We start from the raw sequence: 26452 nt of genomic DNA, 5'->3' as shown, positions 1-26452 counted from the left end.
AATACCGATCACAGGTGACCTCTGAGAAATACAATTTGGCTGTTTACCATACAAAGGTTAATTCTGTCTATGATTATCCAATGTGTTAATCTTTGTAATTACATAGCCAACATTTCAAACACAATCTGATTTGTTCTTTGTGTGAATTTTCTGATGAGTTTTAGAATTTGAGTTCCTAAAATAACATTTTCCACATATTGAATGCCAGAATGATTTCTCTGATATTTAAAATGAGCTATAAAAATAAAACATTTTCTACATTCTGAACATAAATACGTCTTCACCCTGTGTGAATTCTCTCATATGTAATGATATTTCATTTCCATTTAAAATACTTCCCACATTCCGAACAAGAATGCCACTTTTAACCTGTGTGACTTCTCTCATGTGTAACAAGATTTGATTTCTGGGTAAAACATTTCCCACATTTGGCACATGAATATGTCTCCCTTCCTGTGTGAGTTCTCTCATGTGTAACAAGACTTGATTTCTTTGAAAAACATTTTCCACAGTCTGAACATGAATATGGCTTCTCCCCTGTGTGACTTCTCTTATGTGTAACAAGACTTGAATAATTTGTAAAGCACTTCCCACACAGTGGGCACAACAATGGCTTTTCTCCTGTGTGAACTCTTTGATGATCCCTAAGTTTGGGTTTACTAATAAAGCACTTCCCACATTCTGAACATGAATATGGCTTCTCTCCTCTGTGACGGCTCCCATGTGTAATCAGAACCGATTTCTCTTTAAAACATTTCCCACATTCTGAACATGAATACGGCTTCTCTCCTGTGTGAATTCTTTGATGATCTCTAAGTTTTGCATTAGTAATAAAGCATTTCTTGCATTCTGAACATGAATACGGCTTCTCTCCTGTGTGGATTCTTTGATGATCTCTAAGTTTTGCATTAGTAGTGAAACATTTCCCACATTCTGAACATGAATATGGCTTCTCTCCAGTATGACTTCTTTCATGTCTAACAAGATTTGATTTTTGTGCAAAGCATTTCCCGCATATTGAACATGTAAATGGCTTCTCCCCCGTGTGAGTTCTTTCATGTCCAATAAGATTTGATATATCTGTAAAACACTTCCCACACAGTGAACATGAATATGGCTTCTCTCCTGTGTGAATTCTCACATGTGTAAGTAGACTTGATTTTGTTGCAAAGGACTTCCCACATTCTGAGCAGAAATATGGCTTCTCCCCTGTGTGAATTCTTCTAGGTGTAAGATCTGAGCTGTTTGTAAATCGTTTACCACATTGAAACCTTTCACCCCCTTTCAGACTTTTCCTTGGGTTAATAATCTGTGATTGGTCAGGAGAAGGTTCCTCTTGGGTAAGCGGATTATAGGACAGATCTGTACTGTGAAGTCCTAGAGGTACATCAAGGGTAATGAGGTGTTCTCCTGAAGAGAGCTGCAGGGTATCTTCAATTTCTACTTCATTATTTACAGTTAATGTGAAGTTTCCCTCCAACCGATTTTCTGTTAGAATTAAAAATGGATTGTTACTTCTTTAACCACAAAATAGGAAAAATATGACATTCTTATTAACTGCAAACACACCTACAGAGCATGATGTGGGTTAATGAAAATTTAACCATTTTACCTGTAATTTCGCTGAGATTTTCCTGCTTGTGTGATGTGTTTTTGTTTGGAAAAAGTGCAATTTACATCAGACTTACATCGTATTCCAAGAGTATTATAATCAGACTTGGTTCCAGTGGTAAAATCCTTTATTAATGGATCGCACTCGCATGCGAATCTCATGACAATGCAAGAAACCAAGACAAAGACAGAGATCTGCAATTACTGCCAAGATTATACATAACAACCACTACTAGGAAATGTAGTCAAACCTTCAAAATTCAAGCCTGCGGCCTCCTGCACCCTGGGCAGTAGCCCTCCCTATTGAGCTATTCAGCCTGCTGGACAGCTCCCTGATTAACCTGGCCTAGTTCCTGGCTCCTGCAACCCAGCTCCTGATTAGCTCCACCCTCACTGATTTATTGTGCTCAGTACCTCCGCATATAAACCTGCTCAGGGGGGCGGAGGGTCCCGTCCTTATGCTACGAACTGTCCTAATAAGTTCCAGAGGACTATCGCCCTCACACATGCTAAGACCATAATTCACTCTGCCAGCCATTCCATCTGTTACCCGAGAAGACAAGGAGAGGCATCACCCCATTTCCTTATCCCTATCAAGATAACTATGGGGAGCCGCAACATCCTAAGCACTAGCATGTTGGACTCAGGAGCAGGAGGGAATTTCATGGACTGCCAATATGCTCTTGACAATCATATTGCATCCAGAGCTAAAATCAAACCCAGTGACATGGAAATGGTGGATGGATCCCCTCTGGTTTCGGGGCCCGTCACACAGGAGACAAGTGACCTGGATATTCACATAGACCCAGATCATCATGAGACAATCAATTTTCATCTAATCTCTCCTCCAAAATTTCCAGTCATCATAGGAATCCCTTGGTTCTTTACTCACAACCCGGTCATAAACTGGGAACCAAGAACTATCACCTTTCCCTCATTGTAAGGTGAATTGCCAACCCAAGCTGCTCATGTTTAGTCAGGGGCAAGACCCCATGAATGCTCCCCTAGAAGAAGTTGCCATCACAATACCAGTCATTCAACAACGTTTGCAGCAAAAAAGAACACTGATCAACTGCCCCCTCATTGGCCATATGATTGTCCTATTGAGCCTCTTCCTGGGTCTTCTGTTCTTTTTGGGTGTCTTTCGGAACCTCAATTAAAAGCCATTCAGGAATATTTAAGTATGGACCCTACCAAGATTAAGGCTGTTGTAGATTGAGTTGTTCCCAAGAACTTAAGAGGTTCAATGCTTTGTCGGATTTGTAAATTTTTACAGGAAATTCATAAAAGCCTTTTCAAAAAAACATCCTGCCTATCACCACACTCACAAAGAAAGCTCAAGTATTTTGATGGTCCCAGAGGCATAGGATGCCTTTGAAAGATTAAAGACTATCTTTACGTCAGCACAGATCCACCCAAATCCAGAATTGCCTTTTGTCATTGAAATTGCCGCATTCAATTCGGCAGTAGGTGTGATCTTCTCACAACGAGTCGGAGACAAAATGCTGCTACATCCTTGTGCATTTCTGTCTTCCATCTTATCGGCCACAGAAAAAACTAGGATATTGGGAATAAGGAACTTCTATCCATCAAGATGGTTTTCTCTGAATGGAGACACCTTATGGAGGCAGCTCATCAACCGGAGGCTGTTCTCACAGACCGTAGAAATCTAGAGTTTCTCCATACTGCCAAGAGACTATCAGCAAGACAAGCATGATGGGCCATATTCCTTTTGAGATTCAACTTTATTGTCTCTTATCAACCGGGAAAGAGATGACCACTATTCTAGTGGTGGTAGACTGGCTTACTAAGATGGCCTATTTAATCCCCATCAAAGGGATCTCAGCAGCGGCGTATACTGCAAAACCAGTGATCAGAGAAGTTTTCAGACTGCATGGAATAGCAGAGATAATGTAGTTTCTGACAGGGGGGTACAGTTTACATCAAAATTTTGGAAGAACTTTTGCACAGCCCTGGGCATCACTGTAAATCTATCCTCAGCATTTCACCCCCAGTCAAATGGTCAGACCGAAAGGAAAAACCAAACTGGCTCCTTAATATAAGCCTCCAAGACAGGTTGTTGCTGTTTATTCTCTGCAACCTCCAATGCCAGCGCCTTTAGCTGACTAGATAACACCTCAATGGGATTCATCTTAACAAAGGTAAACTATATCCCACTGAGTAAGTACGGATGTGTATTCTGTTAGGTCTGCACAGGACATGCTGGACAAGCACTTGCAGACAAACGCAATAATTGCTCACAGCGAAGCGGCCAAAACAAACTGACAAATAATAAACAGGAAGTCTTTCCCTAAATACGTAACGAGCGAGGGAGAGAGCCCTGCCTACCACGGAAGACTGATCGCGTCGATAGATGCGGGCCTGCACCCGTTCCTGGGACCTAAGTAACCCTACTTGGCAAACTGATAAGGGACAAAACAAAACACAGCACTTAGCTTTAGTAGAATAAGCTGTAGCACACTGAGCTGTCCATAGTAAGGAGCAGTGGACACCACACTGACCACGGGAGCTACTGACTGCCAGCTCAGTCAGTGAGCAACTGACAATACACAGCACATAGCTCAGTATCAGCCCAGATAAATACCTAGCTAATTACCCACAGATGTGACTACATTACGTCCCGCCTACTGAGCTAGAAGGTGCAGAACCAAATCTAAAACCTGCATCAGACTTTAATCAGACGTTAATCCGGCAGCGATCTCAGTACTGCTGCAAAACTGATCAAATTTGCCGACGACACAAAGCTAGGGGAGAAAGCTAACAGTAGGGAAGAGAGAGAGAGTATTTAAAAAGATCTAGAAAAGCTTAAACAGTGGGCGGCGAGTAATAGAATAGTATTTAACAAGGAGAAATGCAAAGTCCTACATCTGGACAAGAAAAATAAAGAAAGCACATACAGAATGGGAGGAATTGGTCTAAGCAGCAGCACATGTGAAAAAGACTTGGGTATACGAATAGATCGTAGACTGAACATGAGTCAACAATGTGATGCAGCAGCCAAAAAGGCAAACACAATTCTGGGATGTATTAAGAGAAGCATAGAGTCTAGATCACGTGAGGTCATTATCCCCCTCTACTCTTCCTAAGTCAGACCCAGGGGCGTAACTATAGGGGACACAGTTGCACCCAGGCCCAGGGGCCTTAGGGGGCCCACAAGGCCTCTCTTCTTCATCTAGGGAGTCCAGTACTATGAATAAAGCATTATAGTTAGGGGCCCTGTTACAGAGATTTCCTGACACACTGAACTTCAGACACGCTTTAAAGACGCACCTCTTCATAGAGGCATACCAGACCTCCCGATCTAGTCCCCCACGATATGCCTCCTGCCCCCCTTAGGGCTTTCCACTTTTGCCTATCATGTACACTTCCTCCCCTTACCGCCTGTACTACCCCCACCCCGTTTGTGTACTAAAAACTGTATATCACATTATTGTCGCATTGCTGTGTTCCCCCTTGCTCTGCCATCTGCCTCCGTACCTTCTGCATTACCCCACCCCTTTTGTCTCTAAATAATTGAATACCACATGTAACTTTTGTAGTTTTTATATTGTTTGTGTTTCCCATGTGCCTCGAAAGCACTGCGGAATAAGTTGGGGCTTTACAAATAAAGATGATTATTATTACCCCACTAGTAATAATGACACAGAGGATGTACCATTTATAACCCCCCTCTGCTTTCTATCACTGACCATTTACTTACCCACTTACAGACATTTTCACCCAGACCAAGCATTCTCATTTTATATGTGGCACAACATCAAACGCTTTAGAAAAGTCCAGATATTCCAGATGTAGTCTAAAACTTACCTCCTCGTAGAAGCTGATCAGGTTGGTTTGACAGGAGCGACCCCTTATAAACCCATGCTGATACAGAGTTATACGTCCATTTTCCTTGAGGTCCTCCAGATTAGTCTATTTTAATCTTTTTAAGACCGCTCTGCATCTCTACCTGAGTTGGACTAGTGACATTTAGTGGAGGGCTTACATTATAACTCTGCCTTTTGTTCTGTAAATACATTGGACAAAAGCTATTTCATAGATTTGTTTTCTCCTCATCAGCCTCTATAGGTTTTCCTATATTATTTATTAAAGGGCCAAGTCTTTCTGTATTAATCTTTTTGCTATTCCCATAGTTAAAGAACAGTTTAGGGTTAGTTTTACTTTCTTTGACAATATGTCTCTCTGTCTCTATTTTTGCTGTTTTTATCTGATTTTTACATAATTTACTTTTTTCCTTATAGGTTTTTAGTGTTTCTTCGCTGCCTTCCTGTTTTAGTAGTTTAAATGCTTTCTTTTTTTACTGTTTATTACTAAGTATTTTATTCCTGTAAGGGATGAACTGCTATTAGGATGTTTTTAAACGTTTCCCATTTATTGCCTATTCTCTTATTTTTGAGGACATTATCCAGTCAATAAGGTTAAGAGCATCTCTAAGCTGATGGAACTCGGCCTCCCTAAAGTTAAGTATTTTTGTAGCTCCCCTATAAAACTCTCTTTTGAAAGACAAATTGCAATGTATTATATTCTGGTCCCTATTTCCCAGATGCCCCTCCCCCTGCACCCCCGTTATTCTGCCAGGTCTGTTGGCTAATATTAAGTCCCCAATGGCCGTCCCTCTAGTCGGTCTTGTATAAGTTGGGGATGGTAATTATCTTTAGTTATTGACAGGAAGTTGTTACCTTTATGAGAGCCGCAGGTTTCGGCTTCCCATATTATATCCGGATAGTTAAAGTCCCCCATAATAATTACCTCGTTGTGATTTGCTACTTCATCTATTTGCCTCAGTAATAGATTTTCAGCAGCTTCTGTTATACTTGGTGTCTATAGCAAAACCCTAGGAGGATTTTATTGCTGTTTTTTCCTCCATGTATTTCCACCCATAGAGACTCCACATGTTCATCTCCCTCACATATATCTTCCCGTAATGTGGGCATTAAACAGGATTTTTACATAAAGAAAAACCCCTTCCCATTCCCTGTTTTAGGATTCCATCTGAACAGACTGTAACTCTGTAAATTTACTTCCCAGTCACAGCTTTCATCCAACCAGGTCTCAGTTATTCCCGCCATGTCATAGTTTTCCTCAGACATTATTACTTCCCGTTCGTCTACTTGATTGGTCAGGCTTCTAGCGTTACAACCCCTCCTCCGTCAGGCTTCTAATGTTAGTCACAATACAGCTTAGAAGGTTCTAGTTATTTTTTATTTTAACAGTATCCCTTAGGGGTAAAACCTTTTGACTTTTTTGAAATAAATGATTCCCTGTATCATAAATGGATGAACTTTTGTATAAAAACACTGAAAAATACTTAATTCCTCTAAATTTTTAAAACACGTCGACCCGAGAAAAAAGAATGGCATCACAATTTAAGTAAGATAACTACTCAGAAGATCTGTCACTCCCCAACACATTTTAGAACTTTGTGAAGCTTTATATTACTTGCTTCAGCTTTATAGAACTTTTCAAAAGTGTATATAAAACTATTTTGAGAAAACAATTCAACTTCCTACTTGTTTATATTTTTTCAGGAGCAATATATAATGTTGCACAAGATCAGTTATACTACAGTACAGAAGAACAAGGATATGAGTGGAGGAGGTTGCCACGGGAGGTGGGGGAGTTCCCCTTCGATGGAAGTGTTCAAAAACAAAGGCTGGACAGACATCTGTCTGGGATGGTTTAGTGGTCCTGCACTGAGCAGGGGGTTGGACCTGATGACCCTGGAGGTCCTGATGACCCCGGAAGGTCCTATCCAACTCTACCATTCTATGATATCTGGAAGAGTAATTTTATGAGATATCAGCGGTCACATAGAAGAAGAGGAAGTGTGCATTTTGAAGAATCATTACTATAAGAAAAATGCAGACTGGCACTCCAATTGCAAATTATTGGATGGTACTATTTTCTTGGAGCAGAAATCAATAGTGGAAATATCCAAGGAAGTTTAGAAATTATGGCACAATTAATTGGATTTTCCACGTGTGTCGGATCAAGTAATACAAAACTTGACAAAGTGCTGAAGACTGATCATGAAGGTGTCTGGAGGGGAAAATATGATGTAGTCAATGGAACGTTTGATGTTACAAAAGTTAACGGCCAATGGTTATCCACTTAAGAAGAGGAACTTTACTATCTACTAGTGGAAAGCAACGGAGAAGTGGGGACTCAACAGGTCCAGCTGCAAGTGAGGAAACAATTTACCCATCCAAAAGACTAAAACTTCTTGGTTCAGCGTCAACATCTTACGATCCACTACCCAGTGGTAGTGATACTGAGTCTAAAGACAGTGAGTATGAAGAGGACAGTACTTGTCAATGAGCCAGAAAATACAAAAGCTTTCCACTCATTGGAGAATCATTGGAAGCAGGAGCCATCATACTCAACATACCAAGAAGTAACGGGCGCAGAACGGGCAATCACAGTGATGTGGGAACTGCTTGCTGCCAGCACAAAGACAAGCAGCAACTTCCATTTCTTTTGAGCAACAAGCAGTGATGTACAGGTATTAGGACATTAGTGAGTTCTTTTTTACATTATAACCCATGCATATTAGATAAGATAAACAAGGCACACGCTGATATGAAGGCTTCAATACAACGAGAAGAGCTTTCGGTAATCAGAAACAAGACTGCAAAAGAGTGAGAGCGGGGTAACACAAAAGAATGCGAAATAAACTGAGCTCTCTTCTCACCCGCTGATGTACTTAGCCGGTGGTCCTCCATCAGGGCGTCCTTGTACAGATCCCGATGTCCTCCTAAATACTCCCACTCCTCCATGGAGAAATAGACGGTGACATCCTGACACCTTATAGGAACCTGACAACACAATATACAGTCATCACCCAGACCCTCCTGTTACTGTATAATGTCCCCCACATTCCCCGCAGCGTCACCTCTCCGGTCAGCAGCTCCGTCATCTTCTTGGTGAGCTCTAGGATCTTCTCCTTATTGGTCAGGAGGTGCGGGGGAGGCTCTGTGATGGGGCCCGGGGTCCGGCTCCATCCTCCTGACTCCTGGAGATGGGTGATGGGAGTCACAGAGTCACCGGATGTCTTCACTACTGTGTAATCCTGTGGATGGAGAGAATCAGGTGACTGAGCACAGTGGGGAAAGTTCTTAGATGGTTCATGACAGTTTTCTGGTTTATAAAAGTTGAAATGTTTATTTCCCACTAGATTAAAACTGAAATTTGCCACTTTTACCTTCTTTCGCACTTTTAAAAAGTTGCAAGAAAAGGGGTGGGGCTTAGTGGACAGACAAATTCAGTATAGTTTAGAAAACCAAGAAGTCTATTTGTCTATTTTGTCCCCTTTTTGTATTTGTAAAGTATTAAGATGTTACTTATCTTATCTTCTTACTTCTGAAAAGTGGAAATGAAAGGGCGCAGCTTAGTGAACAAATCTAGGCTAATGTTCAGAAATTGCTAGAATTACAGTTTAGTTCAATTTAGTGGATTTTCTGGCACATGGACAGGTAAAGATGTGATATGCCCCATTGTGCCATTACACTCCAGAGCAGGTAGGATGACGTAAACCCTTATCAGAAAAAAGAACTCCCCCGCGCGGCACAGACCGGGAGGGAAGGACTTCTCAGGGTTGGAAATCAATCTAGGTTTATTAAAGCCACGCGTTTTGGCACAATTCTGTGCCTTTATCCAGCTTAAAATACATTTAACATATCCAGATAAATATACATAAAGACTAGTCACAGCGAGGCGTCCATCAGCGGCATCGTATGATGCCCTTTGACCTCATCAATCTCATTCTCTCCAACATGCTGCTCATTCTGAATTGTGCCGAAACGCGTGGCTTTAATAAACCTATATTGCTTTCCAACCCTGAGAAGTCCTTCCCTCCCGGTCCCTGCAGCGCGGGGGAGTTCTTTTTTCTTTATACGTGGTCCCTTCATCGCGAGCTCCTGGTTATCCAGGTAGCTTGTATACCCCAGACGACTCTCCACAACCACGGTGGATTCCGGACTAAGAGTGATTACTACACGCTATCCTGGACAAAGGGTGCCGGAGGGTTGTCCCTAGCCAGGGTTAACCCTTTGAGCACCAGGTGAGTCTACATTCCCCTTCCATTCCCTGTTGTAACATATCAATGGTAAAAATAATTGTTTCATAAGGCGCATTCTTTACTTTACACTAATCCTTATCAGAACAAACCTAATGGGGTGTTCCAGAGAAACATCCACTGGATAGTTGAAAACTGATAGATCAGTGGGAGACCGACTGCTAGGACCCCCACGATCCTGAGAATGGTGCTGCGGTTCGTCTCCAAGAGAATAGACTGGAGTTTGCACAGGTGCTCCGTCCCTTCATGCATGTCAATGAGAGATTTCTAGGACTAGAATATTGATGATCTATTCTCAGGACATAAACATCAGATTTGTGGGTCCGCTGTTTGCAATCCCTGCCAACCAGGTATACGGCGTGGAGTTTTCTCTGTATACCAGGCACAGTGTCATTCACTCTCTAGCAGCTGCAGCCAATATAGCAATTCACTCTCATTCAACTGACAACAACATGATGAAGGAATATGAGGTCACCGGACAAAGTGTATACTAACAGGAGCGTTGTGGCATATTTAACCCCTTAATGACACGGCCTATTTTGGCGTTGAGGACCAAGCGCTTTTTTGGTATTTTTCCATCTCCATTTTTCAAAAGCCATAACTTTTTTATTTTTCCGTGGACGCGGCCGTGTGAGGGCTTGTTTTCTGCGTGGTGATCTGTAGTTTTTATCGGTGCCACTTTTGGGTACATAGGCTATATCGTAAAATTTTTTTTTTTTTTTTTTTTTATGATAACAGGGAGAGAAAACGCATCAATTCTGCCATAGATTTTTTTTTTTTTTACAGCGTTAATCATGCAGCATAAATGACACACTAAATTTTTTCCGCGGGTCGGTACGGTTACAACGATACCAAAATTGTTATATTTTTTTAGATTTTTACACTTTTTTGCAATAAAACCCCCTTTTTTTTGGAAATTTTTTTTTCTCTATAGCTGCATTCAAAGTCCTGTAACTTTTTTACTTTTCTATCCACGGAGCTCTATGAGGGCTTATTTTCTGCGAGACGAGCTGTAGTTTTTATTGGTACCATTTTGGGGAATGTACGGCTTTTTTGATCACTTTTATTGCATTTTTTGGGAAGCTTTTTTAGCGTTTTTTTTTACGCTTTTTGTCGTACAAAATAAAAAGCATGTTCAACTTTTTGTACACGTCGTTACGGACGCGTCAATACCCAATATGTGGGGTTTTAATTTTTTTCCCCTTTTTTTATGCTAATATTAGAAAAAGCATAAAAAAGTGGTTTTTCTTTACATTTTTCCTTTTTTTACACTTTTCGAGTCCCTCTGAGGGACTTGCAGCACTGTACCTATGATCGCTGTCATAAGGCATGGCAGAGCTACTGCTCTGCCATGTCTTATCGCTTACACAGCGATTATAGGCACAGGCAATACAGGACGCCAGTGTCTGGCGTCCTGTTGCTATGGTGACAGGCCGGGCTCTTGCAAGGACATCGTGAGAGCCGGCCGGAGACACAGAGGGAGTCCGCTCCCTTTGGGAACTCTTTCCCTGCCGCGATCTACTTAGATCGCGGCAGGGAAGGGGTTGACAGCGGGGGGCGCATCTCCGATGCCCTCCCGCTGTAGCAGCAGGACGCCGGCTGTGACTGACAGCCAGCTCCCGCTGCGGGATAGCGCAGGATCTTATGTGATCTCACGCTATCCCCAGGACATACCGGTACGTCCTGGAGCAGGAAGGGGTTAAACAGCTGGCAGAAAGAACACTAAAAGATAGAAAAGTTCACCTCTCCAGTCAAGTGTTCTCCCCCTGCCATCATCTTCTATGGCTCTATATAGATATCAGACGAGATGGACCATGTGCTCTCCCCCTGCCATCATCTTCTATGTCTCTATATAGATATCAGACGAGATGGACCATGTGCTCTCCTCCTGTCATCATCTTCTATGTCTCTATATAGATATCAGACTAGATGGACCATGTGCTCTCCTGCTGCCATCATCTTCTATGTCTCTATATAGATATCAGACGAGATGGACCATGTGCTCTCCCCCTGCCATCATCTTCTATGTCTCTATATAGATATCAGACTAGATGGACCATTTGCTCTCCTCCTGCCATCATCTTCTATGTCTCTATATAGATATCAGACTAGATGGACCATGTGCTCTCCTCCTGCCATCATCTTCTATGGCTCTATATAGATATCAGACGAGATGGACCATGTGCTCTCCCCCTGCTATCATCTTCTATGGCTCTATATAGATATCAGACGAGATGGAGCATGTGCTCTCCCCCTGCCATCATCTTCTATGTCTCTATATAGATATCAGACGAGATGGAGCATGTGCTCTCCCCCTGCCATCATCTTCTATGTCTCTATATAGATATCAGACTAGATGGACCATGTGCTCTCCTCCTGTCATCATCTTCTATGTCTCTATATAGATATCAGACTAGATGGACCATGTGCTCTCCTCCTGCCATCATCTTCTATGTCTCTATATAGATATCAGACTAGATGGACCATGTGCTCTCCTCCTGCCATCATCTTCTATGTCTCTATATAGATATCAGACTAGATGGACCATGTGCTCTCCTCCTGCCACCATCTGCCATGTCTCTATATAGAAAAAAGACTAGATGGACCATGTGCTCTCCCCCTGCCATCATCTTCTATGTCTCTATATAGATATCAGACTAGATGGACCATGTGCTCTCCTCCTGCCATCATCTTCTATGTCTCTATATAGATATCAGACTAGATGGACCATGTGCTCTCCTCCTGCCATCATCTTCTATGTCTCTATATAGATATCAGACTAGATGGACCATGTGCTCTCCTCCTGCCATCATGTTCTATGTCTCTATATAGATATCAGACTAGATGGACCATGTGCTCTCCCCCTGCCATCATCTTCTATGTCTCTATATAGATATCAGACTAGATGGACCATGTGCTCTCCTCCTGCCATCATCTTCTATGTCTCTATATAGATATCAGACTAGATGGACCATGTGCTCTCCCCCTGCCATCATCTTCTATGTCTCTATATAGATATCAGACTAAATGGACCATGTGCTCTCCCCCTGCCATCATCTTCTATTTCTCTATATAGATATCAGACTAAATGGACCATGTGCTCTCCCCCTGCCATCATCTTCTATGTCTCTATATAGATATCAGACTAGATGGACCATGTGCTCTCCACCTGCCATCATCTTCTATGTCTCTATATAGATATCAGACTAGATGGACCATGTGCTCTCCTCCTGCCATCATCCTCTATGTCTCTATATAGAGGTCAGACTAGATGGACCATGTGCTTTCCTCCTGCCATTATCTTCTGTGTCTCTATATAGATATCAGACTAGATGGACCATGTGCTCTCCACCTGCCATCATCTTCTGTGTCTCTATATAGATATCAGACTAGATGGGCCATGTGCTCTCCCCCTGCCATCATCTTCTATGTCTCTATATAGATATCAGACTAGATGAACCATGTGCTCTCCTCCTGCCATCATCTTCTATGGCTCTATATAGATATCAGACGAGATGGACCATGTGCTCTCCTCCTGCCATCATCTTCTATGTCTCTATATAGATATCAGACTAGATGGACCACGTGCTCTCTCCCTGAAGTCATCTTCTATGTCTCTATATAGATATCAGACTAGATGGAGCATGTGCTCTCCTCCTGCCATCATCTTCTATGTCTCTATATAGATATCAGACTAGATGGACCATGTGCTCTCCTCCTGCCATCATCTTCTATGTCTCTATATAGATATCAGACTAGATGGACCATGTTCTCTCCTCCTGCCATCATCTTCTATGTCTCTATATAGATATCAGACTAGATGGGCCATGTGTTCTCCTCCTGCCATCATCTTCTATGTCTCTATATAGATATCAGACTAGATGGACCATGTGCTCTCCTCCTTCCATCATCTTCTATGTCTCTAGATATCAGACTAGATGGACCATGTGCTCTCCCCCTGCCATCATCTCCTATGTCTCTATATAGATATCAGACTAGATGGACCATGAGGTCTCCTCCTGCCATCATCTTCTATGTCTCTATATAGATATCAGACTAGATGGACCATGTGTTCTCCTCCTGCCATCATCTTCTATGTCTCTATATAGATATCAGACTAGATGAACCATGTGCTCTCCTCCTTCCATCATCTTCTATGTCTCTAGATATCAGACTAGATGGACCATGTGCTCTCCCCCTGCCATCATCTCCTATGTCTCTATATAGCTATCAGACTAGATGGACCATGAGGTCTCCTCCTGCCGTCATCTTCTTTGTCTCTATATAGATATCAGACTAGATGGACCATGTGCTCTCCTCCTGCCGTCATCTTCTATGTCTCTATATAGATATCAGACTAGATGGACCATGTTCTCTCCTCCTGCCATCATCTTCTATGTCTCTATATAGATATCAGACTAGATGGACCATGTTCTCTCCTCCTGCCATCATCTTCTATGTCTCTATATAGATCTCAGACTAGATGGACCATGTGCTTTCCTCCTGCCATCATCTTCTATGTCTCTATATAGATATCAGACTAGATGGACCATGTGCTCTCCTCCACCTGCCATCATCTTCTGTGTCTCTATATAGATATCAGACTAGATGGGCCATGTGCTCTCCCCCTGCCATCATCTTCTATGTCTCTATATAGATATCAGACTAGATGGACCATGTGCTCTCCTCCTGCCATCATCTTCTATGTCTCTATATAGATATCAGACTAGATGGGCCATGTGCTCTCCCCCTGCCATCATCTTCTATGTCTCTATATAGATATCAGACTAGATGGGCCATGTGCTCTACCCCTGCCATCATCATCTATGTCTCTATATAGATATCAGACTAGATGGACCATGTGCTCTCCTCCTACCATCATCTTCTATGTCCCTATAAAGATATCAGACTAGATGGACCATGTGCTCTCCTCCTGCCATCATCTTCTATGTCTCTATATAGATATCAGACTAGATGGACCATGTTCTCTCCTCCTGCCATCATCTTCTATGTCTCTATATAGATCTCAGACTAGATGGACCATGTGCTTTCCTCCTGCCATCATCTTCTATGTCTCTATATAGATATCAGACTAGATGGGCCATGTGCTCTCCCCCTGCCATCATCTTCTATGTCTCTATATAGATATCAGACTAGATGAACCATGTGCTCTCCTCCTGCCATCATCTTCTATGGCTCTATATAGATATCAGACGAGATGGACCATGTGCTCTCCTCCTGCCATCATCTTCTATGTCTCTATATAGATATCAGACTAGATGGACCACGTGCTCTCTCCCTGAAGTCATCTTCTATGTCTCTATATAGATATCAGACTAGATGGAGCATGTGCTCTCCTCCTGCCATCATCTTCTATGTCTCTATATAGATATCAGACTAGATGGACCATGTGCTCTCCTCCTGCCATCATCTTCTATGTCTCTATATAGATATCAGACTAGATGGACCATGTTCTCTCCTCCTGCCATCATCTTCTATGTCTCTATATAGATATCAGACTAGATGGGCCATGTGTTCTCCTCCTGCCATCATCTTCTATGTCTCTATATAGATATCAGACTAGATGGACCATGTGCTCTCCTCCTTCCATCATCTTCTATGTCTCTAGATATCAGACTAGATGGACCATGTGCTCTCCCCCTGCCATCATCTCCTATGTCTCTATATAGATATCAGACTAGATGGACCATGAGGTCTCCTCCTGCCATCATCTTCTATGTCTCTATATAGATATCAGACTAGATGGACCATGTGTTCTCCTCCTGCCATCATCTTCTATGTCTCTATATAGATATCAGACTAGATGAACCATGTGCTCTCCTCCTTCCATCATCTTCTATGTCTCTAGATATCAGACTAGATGGACCATGTGCTCTCCCCCTGCCATCATCTCCTATGTCTCTATATAGCTATCAGACTAGATGGACCATGAGGTCTCCTCCTGCCGTCATCTTCTTTGTCTCTATATAGATATCAGACTAGATGGACCATGTGCTCTCCTCCTGCCGTCATCTTCTATGTCTCTATATAGATATCAGACTAGATGGACCATGTTCTCTCCTCCTGCCATCATCTTCTATGTCTCTATATAGATATCAGACTAGATGGACCATGTTCTCTCCTCCTGCCATCATCTTCTATGTCTCTATATAGATCTCAGACTAGATGGACCATGTGCTTTCCTCCTGCCATCATCTTCTATGTCTCTATATAGATATCAGACTAGATGGACCATGTGCTCTCCTCCACCTGCCATCATCTTCTGTGTCTCTATATAGATATCAGACTAGATGGGCCATGTGCTCTCCCCCTGCCATCATCTTCTATGTCTCTATATAGATATCAGACTAGATGGACCATGTGCTCTCCTCCTGCCATCATCTTCTATGTCTCTATATAGATATCAGACTAGATGGGCCATGTGCTCTCCCCCTGCCATCATCTTCTATGTCTCTATATAGATATCAGACTAGATGGGCCATGTGCTCTACCCCTGCCATCATCATCTATGTCTCTATATAGATATCAGACTAGATGGACCATGTGCTCTCCTCCTACCATCATCTTCTATGTCCCTATAAAGATATCAGACTAGATGGACCATGTGCTCTCCTCCTGCCATCATCTTCTATGTCTCTATATAGATATCAGACTACATGGACCATGTGCTCTCCACCTGCCATCATCTTCTATGTCTCTATATAGATATCAGACTAGGTGGACCATGTGCTCTCCTCCTGCCATCATCTTCCATGTCTCTATATAGATATCAGACTAGATGGGCCATGTGCTCTCCTCCTGCCGTCATCTTCTATGTCTCTATATAGATATCAGACTAGATGGACCATTTGCTCTCCTCCTGCCATCATCTTCTATGTCTCTATATAGATATCAGACTAGATGGACCATGTGCTCTCCTCCTGCCATCATCTTCTATGGCTCTATATAGATATCAGACGAGATGGACCATGTGCTCTCCCCCTGCTATCATCTTCTATGGCTCTATATAGATATCAGACGAGATGGAGCATGTGCTCTCCCCCTGCCATCATCTTCTATGTCTCTATATAGATATCAGACGAGATGGAGCATGTGCTCTCCCCCTGCCATCATCTTCTATGTCTCTATATAGATATCAGACTAGATGGACCATGTGCTCTCCTCCTGTCATCATCTTCTATGTCTCTATATAGATATCAGACTAGATGGACCATGTGCTCTCCTCCTGCCATCATCTCCTATGTCTCTATATAGATATCAGACTAGATGGACCATGAGGTCTCCTCCTGCCATCATCTTCTATGTCTCTATATAGATATCAGACTAGATGGACCATGTGCTCTCCTCCTGCCATCATCTTCTATGTCTCTATATAGATATCAGACTAGATGGACCATGTGCTCTCCTCCTGCCATCATCTTCTATGTCTCTATATAGATATCAGACTAGATGGACCATGTGCTCTCCTCCTGCCATCATGTTCTATGTCTCTATATAGATATCAGACTAGATGGACCATGTGCTCTCCCCCTGCCATCATCTTCTATGTCTCTATATAGATATCAGACTAGATGGACCATGTGCTCTCCTCCTGCCATCATCTTCTATGTCTCTATATAGATATCAGACTAGATGGACCATGTGCTCTCCCCCTGCCATCATCTTCTATGTCTCTATATAGATATCAGACTAAATGGACCATGTGCTCTCCCCCTGCCATCATCTTCTATTTCTCTATATAGATATCAGACTAAATGGACCATGTGCTCTCCCCCTGCCATCATCTTCTATGTCTCTATATAGATATCAGACTAGATGGACCATGTGCTCTCCACCTGCCATCATCTTCTATGTCTCTATATAGATATCAGACTAGATGGACCATGTGCTCTCCTCCTGCCATCATCCTCTATGTCTCTATATAGAGGTCAGACTAGATGGACCATGTGCTTTCCTCCTGCCATTATCTTCTGTGTCTCTATATAGATATCAGACTAGATGGACCATGTGCTCTCCACCTGCCATCATCTTCTGTGTCTCTATATAGATATCAGACTAGATGGGCCATGTGCTCTCCCCCTGCCATCATCTTCTATGTCTCTATATAGATATCAGACTAGATGAACCATGTGCTCTCCTCCTGCCATCATCTTCTATGGCTCTATATAGATATCAGACGAGATGGACCATGTGCTCTCCTCCTGCCATCATCTTCTATGTCTCTATATAGATATCAGACTAGATGGACCACGTGCTCTCTCCCTGAAGTCATCTTCTATGTCTCTATATAGATATCAGACTAGATGGAGCATGTGCTCTCCTCCTGCCATCATCTTCTATGTCTCTATATAGATATCAGACTAGATGGACCATGTGCTCTCCTCCTGCCATCATCTTCTATGTCTCTATATAGATATCAGACTAGATGGACCATGTTCTCTCCTCCTGCCATCATCTTCTATGTCTCTATATAGATATCAGACTAGATGGGCCATGTGTTCTCCTCCTGCCATCATCTTCTATGTCTCTATATAGATATCAGACTAGATGGACCATGTGCTCTCCTCCTTCCATCATCTTCTATGTCTCTAGATATCAGACTAGATGGACCATGTGCTCTCCCCCTGCCATCATCTCCTATGTCTCTATATAGATATCAGACTAGATGGACCATGAGGTCTCCTCCTGCCATCATCTTCTATGTCTCTATATAGATATCAGACTAGATGGACCATGTGTTCTCCTCCTGCCATCATCTTCTATGTCTCTATATAGATATCAGACTAGATGAACCATGTGCTCTCCTCCTTCCATCATCTTCTATGTCTCTAGATATCAGACTAGATGGACCATGTGCTCTCCCCCTGCCATCATCTCCTATGTCTCTATATAGCTATCAGACTAGATGGACCATGAGGTCTCCTCCTGCCGTCATCTTCTTTGTCTCTATATAGATATCAGACTAGATGGACCATGTGCTCTCCTCCTGCCGTCATCTTCTATGTCTCTATATAGATATCAGACTAGATGGACCATGTTCTCTCCTCCTGCCATCATCTTCTATGTCTCTATATAGATATCAGACTAGATGGACCATGTTCTCTCCTCCTGCCATCATCTTCTATGTCTCTATATAGATCTCAGACTAGATGGACCATGTGCTTTCCTCCTGCCATCATCTTCTATGTCTCTATATAGATATCAGACTAGATGGACCATGTGCTCTCCTCCACCTGCCATCATCTTCTGTGTCTCTATATAGATATCAGACTAGATGGGCCATGTGCTCTCCCCCTGCCATCATCTTCTATGTCTCTATATAGATATCAGACTAGATGGACCATGTGCTCTCCTCCTGCCATCATCTTCTATGTCTCTATATAGATATCAGACTAGATGGGCCATGTGCTCTCCCCCTGCCATCATCTTCTATGTCTCTATATAGATATCAGACTAGATGGGCCATGTGCTCTACCCCTGCCATCATCATCTATGTCTCTATATAGATATCAGACTAGATGGACCATGTGCTCTCCTCCTACCATCATCTTCTATGTCCCTATAAAGATATCAGACTAGATGGACCATGTGCTCTCCTCCTGCCATCATCTTCTATGTCTCTATATAGATATCAGACTACATGGACCATGTGCTCTCCACCTGCCATCATCTTCTATGTCTCTATATAGATATCAGACTAGGTGGACCATGTGCTCTCCTCCTGCCGTCATCTTCTATGTCTCTATATAGATATCAGACTAGATGGACCATGTTCTCTCCTCCTGCCATCATCTTCTATGTCTCTATATAGATATCAGACTAGATGGACCATGTTCTCTCCTCCTGCCATCATCTTCTATGTCTCTATATAGATCTCAGACTAGATGGACCATGTGCTTTCCTCCTGCCATCATCTTCTATGTCTCTATATAGATATCAGACTAGATGGGCCATGTGCTCTCCCCCTGCCATCATCTTCTATGTCTCTATATAGATATCAGACTAGATGAACCATGTGCTCTCCTCCTGCCATCATCTTCTATGGCTCTATATAGATATCAGACGAGATGGACCATGTGCTCTCCTCCTGCCATCATCTTCTATGTCTCTATATAGATATCAGACTAGATGGACCACGTGCTCTCTCCCTGAAGTCATCTTCTATGTCTCTATATAGATATCAGACTAGATGGAGCATGTGCTCTCCTCCTGCCATCATCTTCTATGTCTCTATATAGATATCAGACTAGATGGACCATGTGTTCTCCTCCTGCCATCATCTTCTATGTCTCTATATAGATATCAGACTAGATGGACCATGTGCTCTCCTCCTTCCATCATCTTCTATGTCTCTAGATATCAGACTAGATGGACCATGTGCTCTCCCCCTGCCATCATCTCCTATGTCTCTATATAGATATCAGACTAGATGGACCATGAGGTCTCCTCCTGCCATCATCTTCTATGTCTCTATATAGATATCAGACTAGATGGACCATGTGTTCTCCTCCTGCCATCATCTTCTATGTCTCTATATAGATATCAGACTAGATGAACCATGTGCTCTCCTCCTTCCATCATCTTCTATGTCTCTAGATATCAGACTAGATGGACCATGTGCTCTCCCCCTGCCATCATCTCCTATGTCTCTATATAGCTATCAGACTAGATGGACCATGAGGTCTCCTCCTGCCGTCATCTTCTTTGTCTCTATATAGATATCAGACTAGATGGACCATGTGCTCTCCTCCTGCCGTCATCTTCTATGTCTCTATATAGATATCAGACTAGATGGACCATGTTCTCTCCTCCTGCCATCATCTTCTATGTCTCTATATAGATATCAGACTAGATGGACCATGTTCTCTCCTCCTGCCATCATCTTCTATGTCTCTATATAGATCTCAGACTAGATGGACCATGTGCTTTCCTCCTGCCATCATCTTCTATGTCTCTATATAGATATCAGACTAGATGGACCATGTGCTCTCCTCCACCTGCCATCATCTTCTGTGTCTCTATATAGATATCAGACTAGATGGGCCATGTGCTCTCCCCCTGCCATCATCTTCTATGTCTCTATATAGATATCAGACTAGATGGACCATGTGCTCTCCTCCTGCCATCATCTTCTATGTCTCTATATAGATATCAGACTAGATGGGCCATGTGCTCTCCCCCTGCCATCATCTTCTATGTCTCTATATAGATATCAGACTAGATGGGCCATGTGCTCTACCCCTGCCATCATCATCTATGTCTCTATATAGATATCAGACTAGATGGACCATGTGCTCTCCTCCTACCATCATCTTCTATGTCCCTATAAAGATATCAGACTAGATGGACCATGTGCTCTCCTCCTGCCATCATCTTCTATGTCTCTATATAGATATCAGACTACATGGACCATGTGCTCTCCACCTGCCATCATCTTCTATGTCTCTATATAGATATCAGACTAGGTGGACCATGTGCTCTCCTCCTGCCATCATCTTCCATGTCTCTATATAGATATCAGACTAGATGGGCCATGTGCTCTCCTCCTGCCGTCATCTTCTATGTCTCTATATAGATATCAGACTAGATGGGCCATTTGCTCTCCTCCTGCCATCATCTTCTATGTCTCTATATAGATATCAGACTAGATGGACCATGTGCTCTCCTCCTGCCATCATCTTCTATGGCTCTATATAGATATCAGACGAGATGGACCATGTGCTCTCCCCCTGCTATCATCTTCTATGGCTCTATATAGATATCAGACGAGATGGAGCATGTGCTCTCCCCCTGCCATCATCTTCTATGTCTCTATATAGATATCAGACGAGATGGAGCATGTGCTCTCCCCCTGCCATCATCTTCTATGTCTCTATATAGATATCAGACTAGATGGACCATGTGCTCTCCTCCTGTCATCATCTTCTATGTCTCTATATAGATATCAGACTAGATGGACCATGTGCTCTCCTCCTGCCATCATCTTCTATGTCTCTATATAGATATCAGACTAGATGGACCATGTGCTCTCCTCCTGCCATCATCTTCTATGTCTCTATATAGATATCAGACTAGATGGACCATGTGCTCTCCTCCTGCCACCATCTGCCATGTCTCTATATAGAAAAAAGACTAGATGGACCATGTGCTCTCCCCCTGCCATCATCTTCTATGTCTCTATATAGATATCAGACTAGATGGACCATGTGCTCTCCTCCTGCCATCATCTTCTATGTCTCTATATAGATATCAGACTAGATGGACCATGTGCTCTCCTCCTGCCATCATCTTCTATGTCTCTATATAGATATCAGACTAGATGGACCATGTGCTCTCCTCCTGCCATCATGTTCTATGTCTCTATATAGATATCAGACTAGATGGACCATGTGCTCTCCCCCTGCCATCATCTTCTATGTCTCTATATAGATATCAGACTAGATGGACCATGTGCTCTCCTCCTGCCATCATCTTCTATGTCTCTATATAGATATCAGACTAGATGGACCATGTGCTCTCCCCCTGCCATCATCTTCTATGTCTCTATATAGATATCAGACTAAATGGACCATGTGCTCTCCCCCTGCCATCATCTTCTATTTCTCTATATAGATATCAGACTAAATGGACCATGTGCTCTCCCCCTGCCATCATCTTCTATGTCTCTATATAGATATCAGACTAGATGGACCATGTGCTCTCCCCCTGCCATCATCTTCTATGTCTCTATATAGATATCAGACTAGATGGACCATGTGCTCTCCTCCTGCCATCATCTTCTATGTCTCTATATAGATATCAGACTAGATGGACCATGTGCTCTCCTCCTGCCATCATCTTCTATGTCTTTATATAGATATCAGACTAGATGGACCATGTGCTTTCCTCCTGCCATTATCTTCTGTGTCTCTATATAGATATCAGACTAGATGGACCATGTGCTCTCCACCTGCCATCATCTTCTATGTCTCTATATAGATATCAGACTAGATGGACCATGTGCTCTCCTCCTGCCATCATCCTCTATGTCTCTATATAGAGGTCAGACTAGATGGACCATGTGCTTTCCTCCTGCCATTATCTTCTGTGTCTCTATATAGATATCAGACTAGATGGACCATGTGCTCTCCACCTGCCATCATCTTCTGTGTCTCTATATAGATATCAGACTAGATGGGCCATGTGCTCTCCCCCTGCCATCATCTTCTTTGTCTCTATATAGATATCAGACTAGATGAACCATGTGCTCTCCTCCTGCCATCATCTTCTATGGCTCTATATAGATATCAGACGAGATGGACCATGTGCTCTCCTCCTGCCATCATCTTCTATGTCTCTATATAGATATCAGACTAGATGGACCACGTGCTCTCTCCCTGAAGTCATCTTCTATGTCTCTATATAGATATCAGACTAGATGGAGCATGTGCTCTCCTCCTGCCATCATCTTCTATGTCTCTATATAGATATCAGACTAGATGGACCATGTGCTCTCCTCCTGCCATCATCTTCTATGTCTCTATATAGATATCAGACTAGATGGACCATGTTCTCTCCTCCTGCCATCATCTTCTATGTCTCTATATAGATATCAGACTAGATGGGCCATGTGTTCTCCTCCTGCCATCATCTTCTATGTCTCTATATAGATATCAGACTAGATGGACCATGTGCTCTCCTCCTTCCATCATCTTCTATGTCTCTAGATATCAGACTAGATGGACCATGTGCTCTCCCCCTGCCATCATCTCCTATGTCTCTATATAGATATCAGACTAGATGGACCATGAGGTCTCCTCCTGCCATCATCTTCTATGTCTCTATATAGATATCAGACTAGATGGACCATGTGTTCTCCTCCTGCCATCATCTTCTATGTCTCTATATAGATATCAGACTAGATGAACCATGTGCTCTCCTCCTTCCATCATCTTCTATGTCTCTAGATATCAGACTAGATGGACCATGTGCTCTCCCCCTGCCATCATCTCCTATGTCTCTATATAGCTATCAGACTAGATGGACCATGAGGTCTCCTCCTGCCGTCATCTTCTTTGTCTCTATATAGATATCAGACTAGATGGACCATGTGCTCTCCTCCTGCCGTCATCTTCTATGTCTCTATATAGATATCAGACTAGATGGACCATGTTCTCTCCTCCTGCCATCATCTTCTATGTCTCTATATAGATATCAGACTAGATGGACCATGTTCTCTCCTCCTGCCATCATCTTCTATGTCTCTATATAGATCTCAGACTAGATGGACCATGTGCTTTCCTCCTGCCATCATCTTCTATGTCTCTATATAGATATCAGACTAGATGGACCATGTGCTCTCCTCCACCTGCCATCATCTTCTGTGTCTCTATATAGATATCAGACTAGATGGGCCATGTGCTCTCCCCCTGCCATCATCTTCTATGTCTCTATATAGATATCAGACTAGATGGACCATGTGCTCTCCTCCTGCCATCATCTTCTATGTCTCTATATAGATATCAGACTAGATGGGCCATGTGCTCTCCCCCTGCCATCATCTTCTATGTCTCTATATAGATATCAGACTAGATGGGCCATGTGCTCTACCCCTGCCATCATCATCTATGTCTCTATATAGATATCAGACTAGATGGACCATGTGCTCTCCTCCTACCATCATCTTCTATGTCCCTATAAAGATATCAGACTAGATGGACCATGTGCTCTCCTCCTGCCATCATCTTCTATGTCTCTATATAGATATCAGACTACATGGACCATGTGCTCTCCACCTGCCATCATCTTCTATGTCTCTATATAGATATCAGACTAGGTGGACCATGTGCTCTCCTCCTGCCATCATCTTCCATGTCTCTATATAGATATCAGACTAGATGGGCCATGTGCTCTCCTCCTGCCGTCATCTTCTATGTCTCTATATAGATATCAGACTAGATGGACCATTTGCCAGCATATTCTAGGTTTCTGGTGTTGTCCTCCTGATTACAACGTGCCTAATTACTGTTCTCCTGTCCCCATGACTAGTATTGGCACATTGAACTTCTTACAGTCAGTTATGTATTATATGAACAATCTCCATGCCTTCTGCTGTTCAAATCTTCTCCATCACTTGGAAGCTCTTATACAGGACCCTGGATCCTTCCCATCACTTATTACATACTACAATACAGAGGCAGAGATCTAGAGCCGCTCACCTCTCCGGTCAGCAGGTAGATGATCTCCAAGGCGGCGTTCAGTAGGATCTCGGTAATCTCATTCCGCTCCTTGTCCATCCTTGGTGGGTCATTCAGGAGAAAACTGGCTGATGTGGAGGATCTGGTGGTGCGGGAACCTTTATGAAGAGAGGAGCGGCTGTAATCATACAGGGACATCATAGGGGACATACAGAAGTCACTTATAGAGCGCTGAGAGACGCAGGTTCTCCATCACCCCATGGATTAGAGGAGGATTCCCATCCAGAGGATGCCCCACATATGGCTGATAGATGGGGGTCTCACAGGATGCCCCACACATGGCTGACAGATGGGGGTCTCACAGGACGCCCCACACATGGCTGACAGATGGGGGTCTCACAGGACGCCCCACACATGGCTGACAGATGGGGGTCTCACAGGACGCCCCACACATGGCTGACAGATGGGGGTCTCACAGGACGCCCCACACATGGCTGACAGATGGGGGTCTCACAGGACGCCCCACACATGGCTGACAGATGGGGGTCTCACAGGACGCCCCACACATGGCTGACAGATGGGGGTCTCACAGGACGCCCCACACATGGCTGACAGATGGGGGTCTCACAGGACGCCCCACACATGGCTGACAGATGGGGGTCTCACAGGACGCCCCACACATGGCTGACAGATGGGGGTCTCACAGGACGCCCCACACATGGCTGACAGATGGGGGTCTCACAGGACGCCCCACACATGGCTGACAGATGGGGGTCTCACAGGACGCCCCACACATGGCTGACAGATGGGGGTCTCACAGGACGCCCCACACATGGCTGACAGATGGGGGTCTCACAGGACGCCCCACACATGGCTGACAGATGGGGGTCTCACAGGACGCCCCACACATGGCTGACAGATGGGGGTCTCACAGGACGCCCCACACATGGCTGACAGATGGGGGTCTCACAGGACGCCCCACACATGGCTGACAGATGGGGGTCTCACAGGACGCCCCACACATGGCTGACAGATGGGGGTCTCACAGGACGCCCCACACATGGCTGACAGATGGGGGTCTCACAGGACGCCCCACACATGGCTGACAGATGGGGGTCTCACAGGATGCCCCACACATGGCTGACAGATGGGGGTCTCACAGGACGCCCCACACATGGCTGATAGTTGGAGGCCCATGCCAGGAATGTGCCTGTGAGAGGAGTATGAGTCTTCTCTGACCCCCGTTCCACATGGAGAGGGGGCCATGTATTGGGGCTAGGAAATACAAGCTCTGCGCACATTTGGAGCCGCTGCAGTCGTGATGCTCTGTATGTAAATACCGTTATGATGCCGCGCGGTGATGCCGTAACATAAGAAGGTTCTCAGGATGTGATGTCTTACCTGATCCTCTACACTCTGCGGATATGTCCCACATCTGGATGGCCCCGCGGTGCAGACGGTGGATCTCACACAATGTCCCACATGTAGATGGCCCCGCGGTGCAGACGGTGGATCTCACACAATGTCCCACATGTAGATGGCCCCGCGG

The 26452-nt window shown here is 43.7% G+C and overlaps 1 protein-coding gene across 1 annotated transcript; it reads right to left on the bottom strand.

Annotated features, from left to right (window-relative positions):
- Positions 1–222: 222 nt before the first annotated feature.
- Positions 223–26387, bottom strand: LOC136627289 (oocyte zinc finger protein XlCOF22-like). Its single transcript, XM_066602277.1, has 5 exons — positions 26305–26387; positions 24925–25061; positions 8525–8701; positions 8324–8447; positions 223–1488 (listed from the first exon to the last, which is right to left on the bottom strand). The coding sequence occupies exons 1-5, from the start codon at positions 26336–26338 to the stop codon at positions 365–367; spliced, it is 1596 nt and encodes a 531-aa protein (XP_066458374.1). The 5' UTR covers positions 26339–26387; the 3' UTR covers positions 223–364.
- Positions 26388–26452: the final 65 nt, after the last annotated feature.

This window comes from Eleutherodactylus coqui, chromosome 5 (genome assembly GCF_035609145.1).
Source record: "Eleutherodactylus coqui strain aEleCoq1 chromosome 5, aEleCoq1.hap1, whole genome shotgun sequence".
Lineage (NCBI taxonomy): Eukaryota > Metazoa > Chordata > Amphibia > Anura > Eleutherodactylidae > Eleutherodactylus > Eleutherodactylus coqui.
The sequence above is the reverse complement of the archived record's forward strand: the minus strand, read 5'-3'. Positions and strand labels throughout refer to the sequence as shown.

What these genes read in the sequence shown, in the direction of transcription:
- LOC136627289 (XM_066602277.1), bottom strand. Translation starts at nt 26,338, where the DNA reads ATGTGGGACATATCCGCAGAGTGTAGAGGATCAG. An exon ending in CGGAGCTGCTGACCGGAGAG is followed by an intron (nt 8,448 to 8,524) that starts GTGACGCTGCGG and finishes TTGTGTTGTCAG; the next exon opens with GTTCCTATAAGGTGTCAGGA. An exon ending in CCGGCTAAGTACATCAGCGG is followed by an intron (nt 1,489 to 8,323) that starts GTGAGAAGAGAG and finishes TAATTCTAACAG; the next exon opens with AAAATCGGTTGGAGGGAAAC.